The sequence below is a fragment of the Ambystoma mexicanum genome, chromosome 4q, assembly GCF_040938575.1.
Source record: "Ambystoma mexicanum isolate Mex_15411 chromosome 4q, UKY_AmexF1_1, whole genome shotgun sequence".
NCBI classification, from domain to species: domain Eukaryota; kingdom Metazoa; phylum Chordata; class Amphibia; order Caudata; family Ambystomatidae; genus Ambystoma; species Ambystoma mexicanum.
Window position 1 is genome coordinate 228,372,613 of NC_090928.1, and position 17,789 is coordinate 228,390,401.

Sequence of the window (17,789 nt, forward strand, 5' to 3'; positions counted from 1 at the left end):
GGAGAGAGATTCTGTGACCAAAAGCGGGAAAATGTAAATTTCTCATCCTTGGCATTTTAAAGTTTCTCCCTCCTAAAACATTCGTACCCCAATGCATTCCAGTTTTAATAAAAAAAATCGGGAGTCTCCAGCCTTAATAGCTGGGATTGGTATATATGGAGAGGGTAGAAGTAGCAGGGCAGAGGCTAAGGGAAATCGCTAGCGTTCTCTATAAGCCAGTCCACCACTTACTCCCTTACTGAGGTCAAAGGGGATGACGCATAGTGCACACGTTTCAGGCACCACTTATGTGACTCAGACGTGATGCACCTTTCAAACATTGTGTAAATAAAATGGGTCTCAACTTGTAGAGGTTTCCCTCTCTAATATTTTTTTGGTAATCACTAACACTGAAACTCCGTGTTATTCTCGGATGGTAATAAAATTAGGTAGTGTCGCACTGTCGCTACTGCTCATCTCCCTATTTGGTGCCAGCTGACGGCGAAGTGAGGTCAGGAGGACAGCGAGAAGGGGTGAACCAAAATGTAGGGGGCGCGAGCAGTGTACACTCCACCCTCTAACCGCCTCAACGGACCGAACCAACTCTGCCCACGCCCACTACCCCTCCATCGGAACATTCGATTTCAACTTGACGGGCGGCTAGGCTGACCTATGGACAGAGGGCACGCCTCCCTCACCCTGTGACGTTCCAGTCCCGCCCCCGAGTCTATAAAAGACGGCGCCGTCGGCGGGATCTCTGCTTTACACAGTATGGCCGGCGATATTAGCTAGCGCTCGCTCCACGTCCTTCTCTGTACCGGGAGGAGAGCACGCAACAAGAGACCGGACCCAGCAGCAGCCCGATACCACCACCATCAGCGGCGGCACAAGCAACACGCTCAGCGCATTAACATCACAAGAAACCAAGGGGAAGCTCGGTGGGCTCCGGCCGCACTAAATTTTTTTTTGTTATTTTCGTTGATTCTGCTGTTGTCGGTGGCTGTCGGCGGCACGGGCGGGAGGATGGAGGAGAACGGCGCACACTTCTTTGAGGGCACCGAGAAGCTGCTGGAACTCTGGTTCTGCCAACGGGAGACCAGCCATGGATCCGGGGACCTTCGTACCATCCCGAGGTCAGACACTGCGTGGGGGGAAAGGGGTGTCTGGGCAGTAGGTGGGTGTGATTCCCCACTCAATACAAAATGGCCATGTGTGCGCAGTCTGCGGTGGCAGCAGCGCTCCTTTGCCAACAGCTCCGGGACATGGATACAAAATGTCGTCTCATACTTGAGAAGCGGCCCCCTGTTGGCTCTCACTAGGTGACAGGTGCTGGCTGCGTGCATGGGGGCTGCTTAGGCGCCTTTTTTTGTATGTAGTGTCTCGCATGGGGACGTATCTTTGTGTGTGTAGGGGGGGGGCAGTGCGAACATAGTTGGCAAATGTCCGTGAACGAAAATCCTGGCAGGTGGCCATCCAGGAGCCCTGCCTCAGCCAGGGCGCGGCACCCGCTGCCTCCTGCGCAGGGCCGCCCCGCGTGGGGAAGGATGCGTGGGGCCTGCTTGCATGCAGCGGGTGCTTGCTTCGCCATGGGGCCCAGCGGGGTTTTGACTGGAGGTGCCCCCCCCCCCCCCCGTGGGGCCTTCTGCGTTGCCATTGCCAATGGCGTCTGGTTTCAGGGTTTGCTGCGCATGGCGGGCTGCCTCCTGACCCCGTTCCTGACCCCCCCACCCACCCCGGGCCTGCTCACGGATGCCGCTATGGCGTGCAGGTTCCTCGCCTGTCATGTTAGGAGATCCCCCGCTTCGCATATCGCGTGTCTGTCCAGAAATACCACTGTCACCCGTGGTCCTACACTACACTTGGCAGGGTGGTGGGTTGGGATCGCACGGCTTGGGGGGGGGGGGCTCAGTATTTTAGGGGAGGAGGCCGACTCGCTTCCCCTCCACTCGGCAATTTTACCGCTACCCTCAGTGGGTGTCAACGCTCAAAGGCTCATGGAGTGGGGTCGTCCGTCACGAGGCCGATTTGGATGCCGCAGTGCCCTCGTCGGCTCTGCAGTCTCTGCACCCGGCCCTGGGGGCTGGGCCGTCAGCCTGGTAACCACGTGCGCTTCCAGCTCATTCACTTTACGCCTGGGCCCATCAGCGGGGCATGGATGTCATCCATTTCACTTTCTTTACCTAGTTGGCAGACAGGATGTAATGGCCAGGACCCCTTCAATGTCGCCGTCACTCAGCAGAACCCCTTCACCGTTTTAAACACGACAGCAAGTTTTCGTAACAAGAAGTTCACGGTCCAGTTTTATTTTAGATGCTCTCAACTCTAGCACACTTGAGATTGTGGCCCGCTGGAGCTTGAAATTTAGTTATCGGTGTAATCTCCCGGCAAAAAAGAAAGCCAACATTTATGGGCATATGGAATATTTTTGACATTTCACTTTGCTCTTCTGTGCTGGACATTCCAGAACGGAGTATTGAAAAACTAGTAAGGGGGCATTGTAAACCCCAAAAGCAGTGGTAAAACGCACAATGCCACGTCCATAGGCCAAATGTGTGAACAATACTTGATACAGGGTTTCCTCGCAAGTTAGCTTCAGTTCTACCGGTGCTCCGAAGCTTAACTTTGAACTTGAAACCTCCGAAGAGGTGATTAGTGACATTGTATCCAATCATTTGGACTGGTTCTGATCTTGCTTTGGCAGACTTGGCTACTGCTTGTTTTTATCCACTCGACAATGAACTCCTTGAAATATCTGACTTGTATTGAAATCTCTTATCTGCTTGTGAATTTCCATTTGACGCAATGCAGCGCACTTAACCTTTAAGATGACTTCAGTTTTCTGGTGTTGACAACTGTTAATGCAGATACTCCCCCACCCCCCCAACTGTAGCTTTATTAGAACCCCTATAGTTATAGTTCAAAATGAATTGGTGCTATACGTTGTGGAATGGTCCACTGTCCCAAGTGATATACCTCCCATGATCTATAAAAGCGATTGGCATATTACAAGGGGAAGCATTATGGATAATAAAAATACACATGCACCTTGTAATGCTAATTTAACTTTGCTGGAATTATACACGTATTCGTTTCATTGCTGTTTGTGCGATTGAACTGCAATGGGCCAACTGTGTTTAGTCAAGCTACTGCTAAAGTTCGAATGTTTGGTATTATACAGCCGTGGTTATTAACTGCACTGAGCATCGATAATTATATACAGGGAAGCCATGTGCAAAATATACCATATTCCACCTTACTTTAGCAAACACTGATGTATTCAATTGGGCACAAAACAGTATCTTGATCAGGTCATTAAGCTCTTGGCTCTGGCCAGAGTAAATGGTCTGAACTGTGCTGACAAGCTGACTTGCAAGTAGACTCTTCGTGCATTTCATCCTCTGCCCTACATAACATAAAAGTGAATATCCTACACTTGAGAAAGGGAAAGCATTAGGTAGGTGTTTTTGTACCTCGTCAGTGAACCCAACCCTAATGGTCACTAGTGATAGACTTTGCAGAGTCGGGCCGTAAGCTGGTTTGAAAGGGTCCCACAATGATCTTCAACCCATCTTGAGTTCTTTTAGGACAGTTGTAGCAGAACTCTTGCCTAGCAGGTCCAATAAAGACAGCATATCATTTCCAGGATCTGTGCAAATAAATTGCCAATCTCCGGGAGCCTGGGATACATCCTTCCTCGCGCAAGTGTGAACAAGGCCTCTCCCCACACCATAGGGTTGTTTATTAAAAACCACTTTGGCAAGGCCTGGGTGTTCTAGCTTTTTTAAAAATCATTTCTTCTATTACATCCTTGTCAACTGGAGGCTACGATATTTCATCTGTTCTGCTGTTCAAATTGCATTACATCCTTGTCAACTGGAGGCTACGATATTTCATCTGATCTGCTGTTCAAATTGCAATCGCCACCATATACTTTATGACAATTCCAGGCGACACATTAATGGGGTTGGTAACAATCCCTGACTTGGATTACTTTTCGTAAAGGCCTTCCACAATCTTAGCAACCCCTTTTGAATTATTAGTAGAATATACTGCCACTGTGTATTGATGACCGCCAACCCACTAGCACATAGCGTTCTGCAAATCAACCTAATTTCCACATAAGCATCAGATACCCTTTTGTCCATTATTTGACCCCTTCTGCTTTAACTGTTGTACATATATTTGAATGTTTATAGATTGTCCCAATTGCGCAGAGTTAAATTCACATGGGTGTATTTGTTCAGCAACAGTTGTCCGGGAAAGCCAAACGTTGGTGTCAAGCGAACCAGGCTCTGCTGGGCAACAAGCAGGAGGTAAATGGCTCCCAGCTTTCGTCAATTTTGAACCCTGGCCTAATCGCTGGGTCGATCCTGCGATGCCCTGAGCCATCTCTGCACATTTTTAGCTTTTTAAATCTGCACATTTTTAGCTTTTTAAAGCTTGTTTTCTACCTCATTGTGCCCTAATGCATCAATGCCAGATTTTATTTTAATTCACATTATTCATTTACTGTCATTATCATTCCCAAATGACCACACATTTCAAGTATCAAACCTCAATTATTCTCTAAAGGCAGTTAAGGAGTGTAGCGCCTTTGCTTTGTGTTAACTAATTTTACTTGCTTAATTCCCATTGAGAATTGAATATTAACTTTGCTATCTGCTTTGAAAATAAGCAAAACTCTCCACTTCAAAGTCCTATCTGGAGGCAGGGCCTCCAGATAAAAGTTGGAACTGGCCTTGGTGGAGCATACAACACAAGTATAAGTTAGTCGGATCATTAGATTGTTGCTTTTAGTGGTTTTATGGGTGCCTAGTCTTTTGGGTGTTAACTGATGGTTGCTATAACCTCTACGTGGTGCTGACAGTGCAGAACATTGCTGTAGAGGTGCTTTCTCATTCTTGTGTATTGTGTGAAATTCTGTCAGTGTTGTGTACTGGTCGCTTGATGGTCCTGACCAAGGAAGGCTTTCAATTCTACGAGACTTGCAAGAGCCCTGCCATCTTCCAGGTTCCACATTACCTTCTGCTGCAACGACTACAGTTCATAGCTCCAACATTTGGTACTATCCAATGGCCCTTTTGACTGCTTTGTGCCTGTCTCTGCTTGGGAGTTTCAAGAGCTTGTCGAATAGTTTTGCCTGTGACATGAGCTGTCAATCTTCAGTCGTTTATGCCTGTAGGTTCTTTGCCTTTGTGGAGCTGCAAGCAGTGTTTCCATAAAACACTAAAACTTGTTGAATTTACGGGTTGGCATTGAGGTTCAAACTGTCAAGACATTCACCATGTACATCTTGTCCTTTTTTAATTTCTATTTTTAATGTACATGTAAAAGAAAAGTGTATTAGGACTACTGTTATGTTCTCTTGTGACTGCATTATCCTGTTAGTGCACATGCAAATGTTTTGCTCCTTGTGGGAACATGCATTCTATTCATATGAATTTATAGAAGGATTTGTATCAATCTGCAGTTGATTTAATCACAATCCATAAAATAAACATTTGTCTTTTAATCCACATGTGTAATTGAGGGGGGAAAACTCGGTGAAAGAAACTAATCTACGTGCATTTGTAAATAAGTCAATTTGTTTGATTTCGTTTGACCCGCCCCCATATCCTCCTGCAGTGACAACATCCCACCCCTTGATATGCACAAAAAACCTGCTCATACGTTTATAAAGACCCTTGATTGGGAGTCAAGTAAACATACCTGTCCTTGTTTCTTCCTATTCTTATAACGAGAAAGTCGTTGCCCTGGTACTTAAAAATTCAGGCCTTTCCGAGATGCATCTCTTGAGATCTCATATAAAAGTGAAATGTGCCGATGTCTATTAAAGAGCTTTATATTATAGTTCTCTTCTGAACCGGCTGATCATCCTTGTCCTACTGTTATCCTCTGCTAGGTGTTAAGAATGTTAACCAATTTATGACATCTGTTTAGGAATCTTGTTTCTATATTTGATTTTTGGTAACTTGACATCTTACTGCAGTTTTGTTTGGCTCTGAATTCACCCTTTGGGATTTTTTCAATTACTCTTTTATGGCAACTCGCTGAATGTGGAACTTCATTAACTTCAGTTTCTTTCCTGTATGTGTGGTCCTTATTTGACCACGTTGAGATCGAAGGACATTGTACTTGTCTCCAATGTCAGTTCTATGCCAAAGTCATTGTTCAAATATTAGTTGAATGCAATAAGCTCGCATTATGTGCCCTTCCATATCATGAGTATGTAATCACTATATCTCAGCCAAGTGTGTATTTTCTTGGACACGGAATGCATGCCTGTATTCATATTCTCCCACAAGTAGATTTTTCAAGTGAGGGGCTTAATTAGCCCTTATGTTAATGTTAATGTTAAAGGTAATTTGTACCGCGCACTATCACCACTGGAGTGGTCCCCTGGCGCTCTGGCGGCTCTGAAAGAGGGGGGGATGGTGGGTTAGTGGGTGGAGGCTGGAAAAGTGCAAGATTGCAGTGATGTGCTGTTGGCAGCCTCAGCCCGGTGGTTCTGTCGGCTGGGCCTGGGGTGTATGCGGCCGGTAGTCGTGTGCTGATGTGCGAGTCTGTGTTTTTTTGTTTTGTTGTTGCAGTGTAGTGAAGTTCGTGCGGTTTGCTGCGCTAGAGGTTTGTGGTTGTTTGGTTTGGAGTTTGAGAGGTGTATGCAGAGAAGGAAATTGTTAATGGTATTCGTTAGTCATCTCTATCCTGGACCTTATCTGTGTGAATTTAGACTTTCAGAAAGAAACGGATCCTGTGTTTCTTTTGTTCCAACGTCTGCTGTTTGGTGCCTGCAGATATGTAGAGGAGCAATATGCATGCATATTTATTTTCCTAGTATATTATGGTTCTATCAGTAATACGATGGAAAGCTATCCATTTGTAACAAACTATGCTTTAAGTGAATACATAGTTGCATTACAGAAGTATTCCTGCACTGTGCATTTATCAAGATACGCATGTAGGTTTTCTGCAAGTTCAATATATTTGAGTCGGGCATTTATGCTAAGCAACTGTTGTATTGCTAATTTGTTTTATACATTTTCAAGCCGTCATTTTTTGGTTGCCTGTCGCTTACATTTGAAACACTTGCAGTTACCATTTTTGCACTTACAATTTAACACTCTAAAAAAGTTTTAAAATACGCCTCAAAGTCCAGGGAGGGATTATGGGGTGCAAGCAGGCACACATCTGGAGGGTGTTTGGTTATTTACCAATCCATTGATTTAATTTCCTTCCGCAAACTGCTGAAAACCTGGCTCTTCCCCTAAAACCAACCCGTACCAAGCTAACCCAACAGACCAACAGCATCTCAATGACACAAATCCAACAAACTACCTGATGCAAGAAATGGAAAGCTACTAGCCCATAAAATTAACTAGAAGGACAAACAGAATTAAAAACGAGGAAAGTTGATCAATGCAGTGAAATGGCTAATAATACATCATACGGAAACAAAGATTTAAACTCCTCAAATAGACTTAATGCACAAGGAGTGAACGAAGTGGATGAAATAGATAAAACTGGTGAAACCTGTTGAACAGGTGAATGTGCCGAGTGTAAGAATGCATAAGTGGAAGAACAGATAACTATATAGTTCAAACGAGTGTGTAAATCGAGTGAATAGATCGGATGAGTGTATAGAATAGATGATCAAACTGAGCGGATAAGTGTGTACAATGGTTGGGTGTATAGAGCGGACGAGCGTTTAGAGCAGTTGACTGCGTAAATAACAGAGAAGCGAGTAAAAAACAGGAGTGCGTAGAACTGATGAATGTACAGAACGGAAGAGCGTAAACCGGATTAATGTGTGGAAAAGATGAGTATGTAGATCGGATGAGTATGCAGAGCGCAGGAGTGCGGATGAATACAGATTACTGGAGTGCGGAGAGTGTGCAGATTGCTGTGGCAGATAAATATACAGACCTGACAGATGTATAGAACGGATGAGTGGATTGGGCGGGGCGGATGAGTGGGTGGTTGAATGAGTAGAAAACAAGAGTGCATAAAACGGATGAGTACACAAAACAGATGGGTGCGTAGGAGAGGATGGGTGCGTAGGAGGGGTTGGGTGCGTAGGAGGGGATGAATGCATAAAGCAGAGGGAATGAGTGAAGAATGTAGATGGGAGTCTATATGGATAGAACAAATGATGCATGTGAATGGAACTGATCGCATATACGGACTGAACGGGTGCCGGATGTGAATGGAACGGGCGATGCACGTTGACGGAACAATGCCGACGAATTGGGTGCCATAGGTGGATGATCGGGTGCCGTATACAGGTGAAACGTATAACATAGATGGTTGGAAAGAATGAAACATGATGCTACGAATGAAAATAAAGGATGGAGTGCTTAAAACAACTTGGAACACCCATAACGGTTCGGGGTAAATAGAGCTCATTTGACTGTGTGGCAGAGAGGGGTGCGTGTGGCGTAAAGGAGTGCTTGCACAAGACTGTCTGGAGTGCATGCATGGGGCAGACCAGTGTGCATGCATGGGGCAGACCAGTGTGCATGCGTGGGGCAGGCTGGAGTGCTTGAGCGCATCAAGCGGGCTGGATGATGTAAAGCCAACTGGTGTGCACGAAGGTGATAGAAACGCGTGACGTATATAGTACGGTCTGGAATGCAGTGAACTTTCAAAAGAGCTTATATTACATCATAAAACACCACCTTGCTTACTCTCTCCTTACACCATCACTCAACTAGATCACAGAGATACTATGACACCATTCGGTATAACTGTTCTCATACTAACACTCTGCTTCATACTCCCCATCACTCTAAATAAACACTGCTGGTTACCCCCCAGCAAGGCGTTCTCTTCAGGCCTAACGCAGCCACAATCGATTTGGATGAATTCTGCCAGAACTAACACATACTCCTGACCTCTCAACCACCACACCTATCGCTAAAAAGCAGCTATTACACGAATACCGCAGCAGCTGCACACATCTGGTGCTCACACGCACCTTGAATCTCTACTCTCTATTGACCTGAACTTCGGTTCCCAAGGGCGTTCAACCTACCAGCGCCATCAGACCATACCAATGGTATATAAGGCGCTATATAAATGCAAAGTACCATAAGATAACATTGATCGCCAATGGCCATTTCTATCCATTACCTGCCCCATTCAGTCCAAAATGTATCTCGCATGGTCTTTTCGATCTGGCGGTCTCAAGCAGTAACATCAAACTTTGGATTGTGTAGTTATTTTAAATCTCTCTTCTGAGTTAATGGCTCAATTGCTTCTGCAAACATGCTAATGGTTTAATAAAAATGTAGTGCGCCTGCCTCTTGATTCATACGCAGTATGTTCTTGTAGCTAGTCCTTTTGAAACAAGCATTGCCAAAGCTAACAGTTGGGCCTGTATTGTAATTATATAGGAGAAGTGGGTTTGCTCCTGGTTATCTTGCTTCAATTTTCGGGATAAATAATCCTTCTAACACGGTAGTTAGTGCGATACAGGTTCGCTTTATTAATGGTATTTTGAGCGGTTCTTCTTACTACAATGGTGAGTGTTTGGAACACTGTTCTGGCATTTGTGCACTAGCTCGGTCAGCCGACACGTGTTTCGACCCAAAGGGTCTTTCTCAAGGCAAGTAAGTCATGCTGCGATCCCCAGGTGGGGTCCTTGTTGTGTTTGTAGTGGCTGTCCTTAAGGCAGTCTGGCTCATGTTGGGCTCCGAGTACGAGTAAATCCCGTGTTGGGCTGCTCCCTGCGGCTTCAGTGAAGCCGCAGGGAGCAGCCCAACACGGGATTGCACAAATGCCAGAACAGTGTTCTAAACACTCACCATTGTATTAAGAACCGCTCAAAATACCATTAATAAAAGTGAACTTGTATCGCACTAACTACCATGTTAGAAGGACTATTTATCCCGAAAATTGAAGCAAGATAACCAGGAGCAAACCCACTTCTCCTACGCACCAAATTGGGGTCCAGGCTAAACCCCAAACCACTCCTGTGATCTTGCGACACCAGAACAGTCCTCCAACCCATAATAAAAGTGGCGCTCAGCATGGGCAGGTTCCATTTCTAGAGCCAACCCAGACCCTCCTTGTAATTATATAGTATTTGGCATTTGCAAGAAGTTATTTGCCCAGATACTTGCACCATTTTATGGCCAGGTACTACCATTGACCGTGCCTGAGAAATTCATATCCCATCCCTACACAAAAGCCAAAGTTGTTGCTTTTGCCAGTGCTTGTTTTCAATACAGTTGTACTAGCTCAATGCACGTTATTTTCCCATCACACTTAACTAGCCACTTGACGCCAGTGAGATGGATCTCTAAACGATTTGGGACTAAATATTCTTGCAGAGAGCTCAAATGCATGACTTGGCATGTACCGCTCTCAATTTTATAGCATTTCCACTACTTTTGAAACAGCTGACATCCTTATTGATCAATGCTGCCCAGTAGTCATTCAAGTGCATGTGTGAAATTTAAGGGATTGCAGTTTCTTCAATCTAACATAGCTTTACCAATATCCCTTGAGTAGACTATAATACAGGTGCTTTAATGCTGGCTTGTTTAAAGTTTTGAAGATGTCATTTGTCTGCAAAGCACCAAGGAGGGAACCAGCAACCTGTTCATGGTGCTTGAAGTCTGCTGGTCCAGCAGCAGTTCTGGCAGTCGTTCAGTGTTAGTTTTTTGGATCCTCTGGCTAACTTGTTGAATACCTTCAGACACACCCCCTTATCCCAAATTAAGTCTTCGGGAACGTTGTCCCTCCAATGGAAGGGACGAGGTTGACTTAACCTTTCATCCTTCTGCAGTAGATAAAGGGTGTGCCAATTTTGGGTAATTGTATATACAAATATTCGATGTGAAGTGTTTTGGATACAAAGTCTTAGTCTGAGATTGACTCCCAATCCAGGGGCTCCAGGACGAGTCCTTTTATGCACTCCCACTCAAGGGCCATCACCTGCAGTGAACAGGAGCCTAGTTCCAGTGCAGCCAATCAAGGTAATAGGAACAAGTGCCCTTTTCCTAATGACATCCAGCGTGTCTTGCCTGCAGGATATGGACGTGCACTAAATCGGAAGTAAATCCGGTGGGATTCTTCAAACGGTCCCCTTCCTTCTCCGACTAATTTCACTGCACCCTTCACAAGTCTGACTTGAAAGGGACTACAGTGGTTAGCGCCCTGGTGAGTGGATTTCAGTGCTGCGTCTGGAGCGCCACTTCCCCCAGATTAATGCTGTCGGAAGTTCCTGGTTCCTGCGGGATGGTGTTTCTTCTTTGAACAGGGATCAAGCGGCTGCACCCTGGCCCTTTGTGTCAAATAGCTTTGGAGACAGTCCTTATCCCAGACCTGACGATCTATTACAGCCATGACTGCGCTCTGGGAGTTAAACATTTTTGTTCTGACTTTGACCACTGTTCTTGAGCTGGCCTCTGAGCTTTCCGGGGAGCGATGAGAACTCCATGGGTCATGGCACCAGTTTACATTGATTAAATGCTAAATATCAGATTGCTCTTACTATATTATTGCCATGCCAAAATCACACATGGTTTCTATTTTAAGATCATGTGCCACCAGACTGGATTATCGAATACAATCGAGGTGCACTTTGAGCTGCACCTCCTCAGAGGTATTCTCCCTTTCCTCACCTTCCCCAAGAAACTCAATGTCTCTGGTCCTCTGCAGGCTGGACTACTGCCAGCGTCGTACACCTGCACTGCCCACCTGGCAACCCCTACACTTGGGGTCTGTTTCTGTATTCCTACAGTCCCCCTGCCAGCCTGATACCTGATGTCTGCACTTGCCACATGCTGGCCATTACTTATTTATTCCCATGTACTGCACTGTCCCTGCCCCCTTCCCACGCACTTGCGCGATCTGAATGACACCTGGCCTAGTAGGATAGTTGTCTGTCCTCCCTTTGTTCCCTTCCCTTGTCGCGCCTTGAAACACTTGTGTATAGGCGCGTATAGGCGCGTTATAAATGCCATATCATATATCATACTGTAACAGCCTCTCCCTCAACCTACCAACTCCCCTTCAACTAATCCAAAATAGGACTGCAAGACTTGGCCTCAAGCCCAGGGTCTCATCTCTCCAGCCCAAAAATCTCTCCACTGGCTGCTGTGATGATCACATTCAAAACCCTCTGCATTCACAAGGCTTTCTGGGGCCTTGGACCTCGCTGCATCAAGCTCTCTACCTAAACAGCTCTTCAGTCTTCTTGCTCCAACTCTCTGAAGCTGGATCTCCTTAAGTTCTGGATGCTTCTCAAAACACCCCCTTCTCTTCCTCCTTCCCTCTCCCCAGCTAATGTTTCCCCTCTGCCTTTTGAATCTTAGTACACCAGGCCCGCCCCTTCCAGTCTACCCCTGCACTTGGCCTCTCTGAACCCCACGCCCCTTCTGGTCTCCCTTCCTCTTGCACCCCCTGAGCCTTACCAGCCCTGCTCCTTGCACAATGTGGATCTTCTGCCCATGCACTCCCTGGGCTCTGTCCACCTGGTCTCCTCCTGGCACTCAACCATCTGACACTTCTCTCACCCTCCTTCTGTTTATTGCGCTTACATGATCCGAATGTCACTAGGCCTTGTAGGACCGTTCATTTGTCCCCCACGCTTTGCTGCACCTTGAAACACATTTTGTAGAGGTGCATTATAAAAACCCAATACATTTTTAAAAAAAACATTAAAAAGCCAATTGCCTATACAAAGGATGCATTAACATCATGGATATTGGGTAGCGGGCAAGGTCTGTTCATGTATAAAGACGTGTTGGTTTGGTGTAATCCAGGGTTGCAGGTTGATATGTTGAATTGGCGCAGTTGGGTTAATAAAGGTATTTTGACAATTGGGGACTAGAGGTGACACGGTATTAGTTTTATGACGGTACGATAACCTTCTTGCCAAATGACGGTATATCATGGTTATCGCGGTATAGCAGGATGAGTTAACTAATCTTAACAAATATTTTCTAAAAGGTCATAAATTGACAGATTTATCATCACAAACAAAACCAGGCACCCAGGGCCAGAATTGGGCTTTTCAACATACTTTCCACTGGAATGCCTTGCTTCCACCAAACACAAACACGTGTGGAGGGGAGAATGGGGGGGAGCCCTGCTGCAACTGGCGAAGCAAACTGAATAGCTTTTCTTAAGTGGTCATTTAGGCTTTATGCTCCCCCACTGGCTACTGGTGAAGATGAACATGTTGCCATCTTGATAACCTGCATGCCACTGATCAATGGAGGCTGATGGTAGTATACGCTTGTCCGCATATACACACAGACACACACACACACCCTCTTTACGTTACAGCCTTTAGTTTACTTGCGGGCCAAAAGGTGTTCAGTAATCACGGACATGTTACCGTTTGGTATGGCAGCAGGGAATACCCATAGAGTGAATTTCGCAGTGTGACTTATTATATGTAAATTCAATGATCGAACCAGGGAAATCCCCCATTGCCATATGTTTAGAGAACATTATCCATTATAAATATATAAACCCCAAATCCGCCAACCCAAAGTAAATCCTTTTCCTTCTTGGCACTGTATCTATTCTTCCTATTGCTAACATATTGATTTTGTGTCAGGCACGTGTGGTTTATGGAATGGCATTAAAAACTGCTCCAACTGAAACTACTTGGCAGACGGCACATGCAACAGTGCAAGACCAAGACTGCGCAGCACTTTCCAAATCAGATTGAAAAGCACACTTTACGGTATGAACGGTATAAACAATGTGACGGTTATTATTGTTCAATTAAGTGGTTCACGGTATCTTTAACGGTATACCGTTATACCGTTACATCCCTATTGGGGACACTTGGCGAGATGGGGGGAATGGTGATCTTTACAGGTCTGAAGTATGGACTGAACAAGAGGGTTATGGAAGGGTTGGAAGATATAGGGTTATGAAGAATTTGATATGTGAGAGAGCAGATGTTGACTGCACCGATTTTGCAGAAGCCAGATATTTGTAATCTATTAGATGCAATGCCGCAAAAAGTTTTCTTAAGTTCACGCCAATGGAAGGTCATTTATTGGATCCATGGGAGAAACTAAGACCGGCTTGGTCTAAGGAGTTGGGTAGAAATACTTCTGTGTAAGATTGGAAGGGTCTTTGGAAAATTCCTGTTAGGGCAAAGATGGATCTAAATTTGTACTATATCCATCAAAGAATATTAGGCCGCCTTTACTGGACTCCAGTGTGAAGGAGCATATTGGGATTGATGGTGATCAATGTTGGGGATGTTGGAGAGGTTCATTGTTACACATGCTGTCGGACTGTCATGGTGGTGGATTTTTGGAAGGATGTGCTGGACAGACTTGATAGTCTGGAACATTTTGTTCCCACGGAATCTGTCGGCAGTGAATCTATAGTAGCCAAAAAGTGGCTGTGACATTGTCTTTATGTTGGATTAACAAGGCCCTTCTGGTGGCAACTAAACAAATACTTGAGGGTATGGAAAACAAGAAAAACGTTTGTGGAAGGCTGGTTATTGGATATGCTTCATAGTTTCATAGACTGCATAGAGAGGAAATGTATATGGAATTGTGGGGACCCTTCAATGAACTATATGGGTGAAAATAGCTTAGAGTGCTTGTATGAATTGTGATGGGTGTGAGTGGGGGGGTGGGTGTTATGGGGATGTTTGTGTCTTGTGTTTTGTCAGTTTGGTTTTTGTGTAATTCTTTGTCACTGTAATGTAGGTTAGGGTTGGGATGTTGGTAGAATTTAGTTTATTTTGATACATATTTAATTGCAACTCTAAGGTGATGAGAAAGATGTATATGTTCATTGAATTGAAGTTGTAATTACCCAAAACCTGTTTACTTTTAATGTGTTTGTATGTTGGTTAACCAAAAATGAAATAAGCCACCACTGCATGCCCAGCGCACAGGAATGGACATGTGACCTTTGAACTTGCGCTGTGCCTCTGCACAACAGTCTGTAGATGTTAGGAGACTGGTTACAGCAAAGACACATGTACTATCATTTTGCCATGGAGCGCTTATGAAATGTTTGATATGATAAGCAGACCTACCTTTCAGAAAGTTTTACCCACATTTTGTTTAAAAAATAATATACCGTCTTGCCATCAGCCTTTCTTTTTAACGGAAAAAGTGCTTGGTATTGCACATGAAGCGTACACGTCTGTCACTACCACATTTGTTCAATACACATGGCAAAAGTATCTTGCAGAAAAGTAAGGGGACAGGCACAATTTACGGCGAGTTGTGCTAAAATTTAAAAATCAACGCGGAAAGAAAATGTGAAGTTATCCTTGAACTGGGAACAAAAGGGGCTGACCTCTGCATACCAAATGAAGTGAGTGGAGCACGGGTTAGGCAGGATTTTATTTGCACATGTGAAAAGGATATCCACGTCTCCCACTGGGTGTGATTTCCTCTCACCTGGCAGTCCTGTTGCAGATTTTCCAGGGGCCCTGGACACGGGTGCCTTCACACAGTCCCATGTGTTATCCAGTATTTCCTTATCACGGTCTCTCCAGTGTTCTTGTAGTGAGCCTTTTTGTCGCCCCCATCGCGCTTCTGTTTTCCTGGCCACGTGTGAGCCAAGTCACTTTCTGCACTTTCTGACTCAATCTGCACCCATGGGCCTGTCTGCCTTGTACTTCGGGTTCTGTGTCAGGCCATTCAGGGTTAATTGCCATCTTTGAATCTGCTTCTACAGTGCTACCTGTAAGAGAGGAATCCCAATTTCACCAAAAATTAAAAGTACTGGAACTCCTACATGCTAAGGAAGTTATCTCCCCACACTGCCCCCATGCCAATCTACTGACTCGGGTATGTCACCGGTGCCACCCCCTTGGTGATAGTAGTCAGGGGGCTGGATGCGGGTTAGTGGAAGGCTTTGGCATTCACTGCACTCTTATCTGGGACAATAACTCGGCCGAGACAGGAAAGTGAAAACAGATTTGCTTCATTGCCCAATATCTTAATTTTTTTGTGCAAATTGGCTTGGGTGAAATTGTGTGCGGGTGCCGCTAAGGGCTGCTCTGCTTGAAGTACTTACTTGCTGTACATGTTCTACATGACCCAGCCTTCTAAAATCTGCCCACCTGGGCAGATTCTAGACATTCATCATACCATTTGGCACACGTGGCAACCAAAATTCCTTGCCCTCGTCCCCCCTCAATGTGTTACTTGATCAATATGATTTTAAGATGGGGGTAAACATTCAAGTTGCATGCTGCTAGCTAGACAAAATATCACTTGCCACCTCAATTCTATATACACACTAATTGCACAATTTCTTACCCGCCAAGTGGACTAGCGAAAGGCTAGTGGCGAGTCCAACTTTTGCACCCTGTTTAAGAAGAGCAAACATCAACTGTTAAAATAGAGGTTATTGCTTTGGCAGCTTTGTGTTTGGCAGTAGCCAGTTTTCAGTGTGGCCCCAGACAAACCAAACCTTTTGATTTCATATGCTAAAATGTTAGTACTGGTAGTCTTTAGTACTTGTCAGTTCCCTATTGCTTTCTGAGATAAATGGAAATGAATGGCAAGATAATTTTTTAAAAGTTGGGAAACGATGCTAGGTTGACCATATAGTTTCAACAAATTGCTGAAATAATTCTCACTTATTTCAAAATTCAGTCCTCAAAGCTAAACACCTCGATAATAAGTGGTACATTCCTGACCATGCTCCCCTAAAACTGTTATTAGAAACTGCATAATTGGAGAAGGTACCGCAATCCATAACACTACTGCTAAACGTGAAAGTGCTTGACTTTGCTATAAAAGAGATCGAGTAAAAACTGCTTTTTTCGCATCTCAAATTGAAGCAGCTACTCGTTCATAAAGGGAACCGTTTAGAGCCATGAATAGTCTGAAAAATTGTTTCTATTGCAGGTTTCCTACCAGTGTCCTTTATGGTGTTATAAATTCCTGTTTTACTTTCAAAAGAAAATTCATAAGATTAGATTGTGCATTCATTCTTTACTGGATTCCCAACATGTACATTCTAATTCTTAACATTACAAGAGGCGTGTCCCTCTGCTGTCGTCTAGCAATTTACTGACTTGCTTTGCCTTTTAATTGGTAACTATCCATGCATTCATAGACTGTAAAGTTCTGGAATTGCTACACACCAGGCTCACCCCCTTGCTAAATCAACAAATAATCTCAAGGACATCATTATCAACCTAATTCAACATGTCTTTTCTCCTAAAGTGCTCTGGGTATGGTTGCTACTTTGCAACTTCAAGTACACCTTGAATCTAATCTTCTTGGAGAACTCCAGTTCTTTCACCCCAGCAGGTGAAATTAAAGGATAGTTCCGGGACTTTTTTTTTATTGTCCCTACGGGTCGGCCATGTGTTTGTAAGCATAAATCGGTAGATCGTAGGAAACTTTCCTATGGACCTTACCCGACTTTTCGCCCATTATCGCACTCGAAATCAGCCTCCATTTTGTGATAATCCTATCATTCCGCCGCATCGACCTGGCTCACCTGCCTTTGCGGCACTAAATCAAATCCCCCGCCCCTGAAACAGACTTTATCAAAACATTCATATTCCCCGCCTCTATCCGTGACGTGACTGAGCTGCGTAGGCAAACGCGCCCAGGCGTCTTCTACGCGACTCCACACAGACCCCGGAAATCAACACAGATCAGCTCACAATACAGCGCACCACAATTCGGAATATGAAACTGTACTTTGAAATCAAACCGCAAGATTGTAAATGTGGTAAAGTACATTTATTTGACATCAAATGTTTAGAGAATATTCAGCGATTTGCATTTTTATTTGCTCATGTTCCAAAAAGTTCGTATTGAGGAACGCGATGGTCCTTTGCTGTA

At 44.8% G+C, this 17,789-nt stretch overlaps 1 protein-coding gene across 1 annotated transcript in view; it reads left to right on the forward strand.

Moving 5' to 3' along the window:
* Nucleotides 1–318: 318 nt before the first annotated feature.
* Nucleotides 319–17,789, forward strand: part of AMD1 (adenosylmethionine decarboxylase 1) — a 344,136-nt gene continuing 326,665 nt past the window's right edge. The window contains exon 1 of the mRNA XM_069607770.1: nt 319–1,112. Within this exon, the coding sequence (XP_069463871.1) occupies nt 1,003–1,112 (110 nt within the window). The 5' untranslated portion in view covers nt 319–1,002. The remainder of the gene's footprint in view (nt 1,113–17,789) is intronic.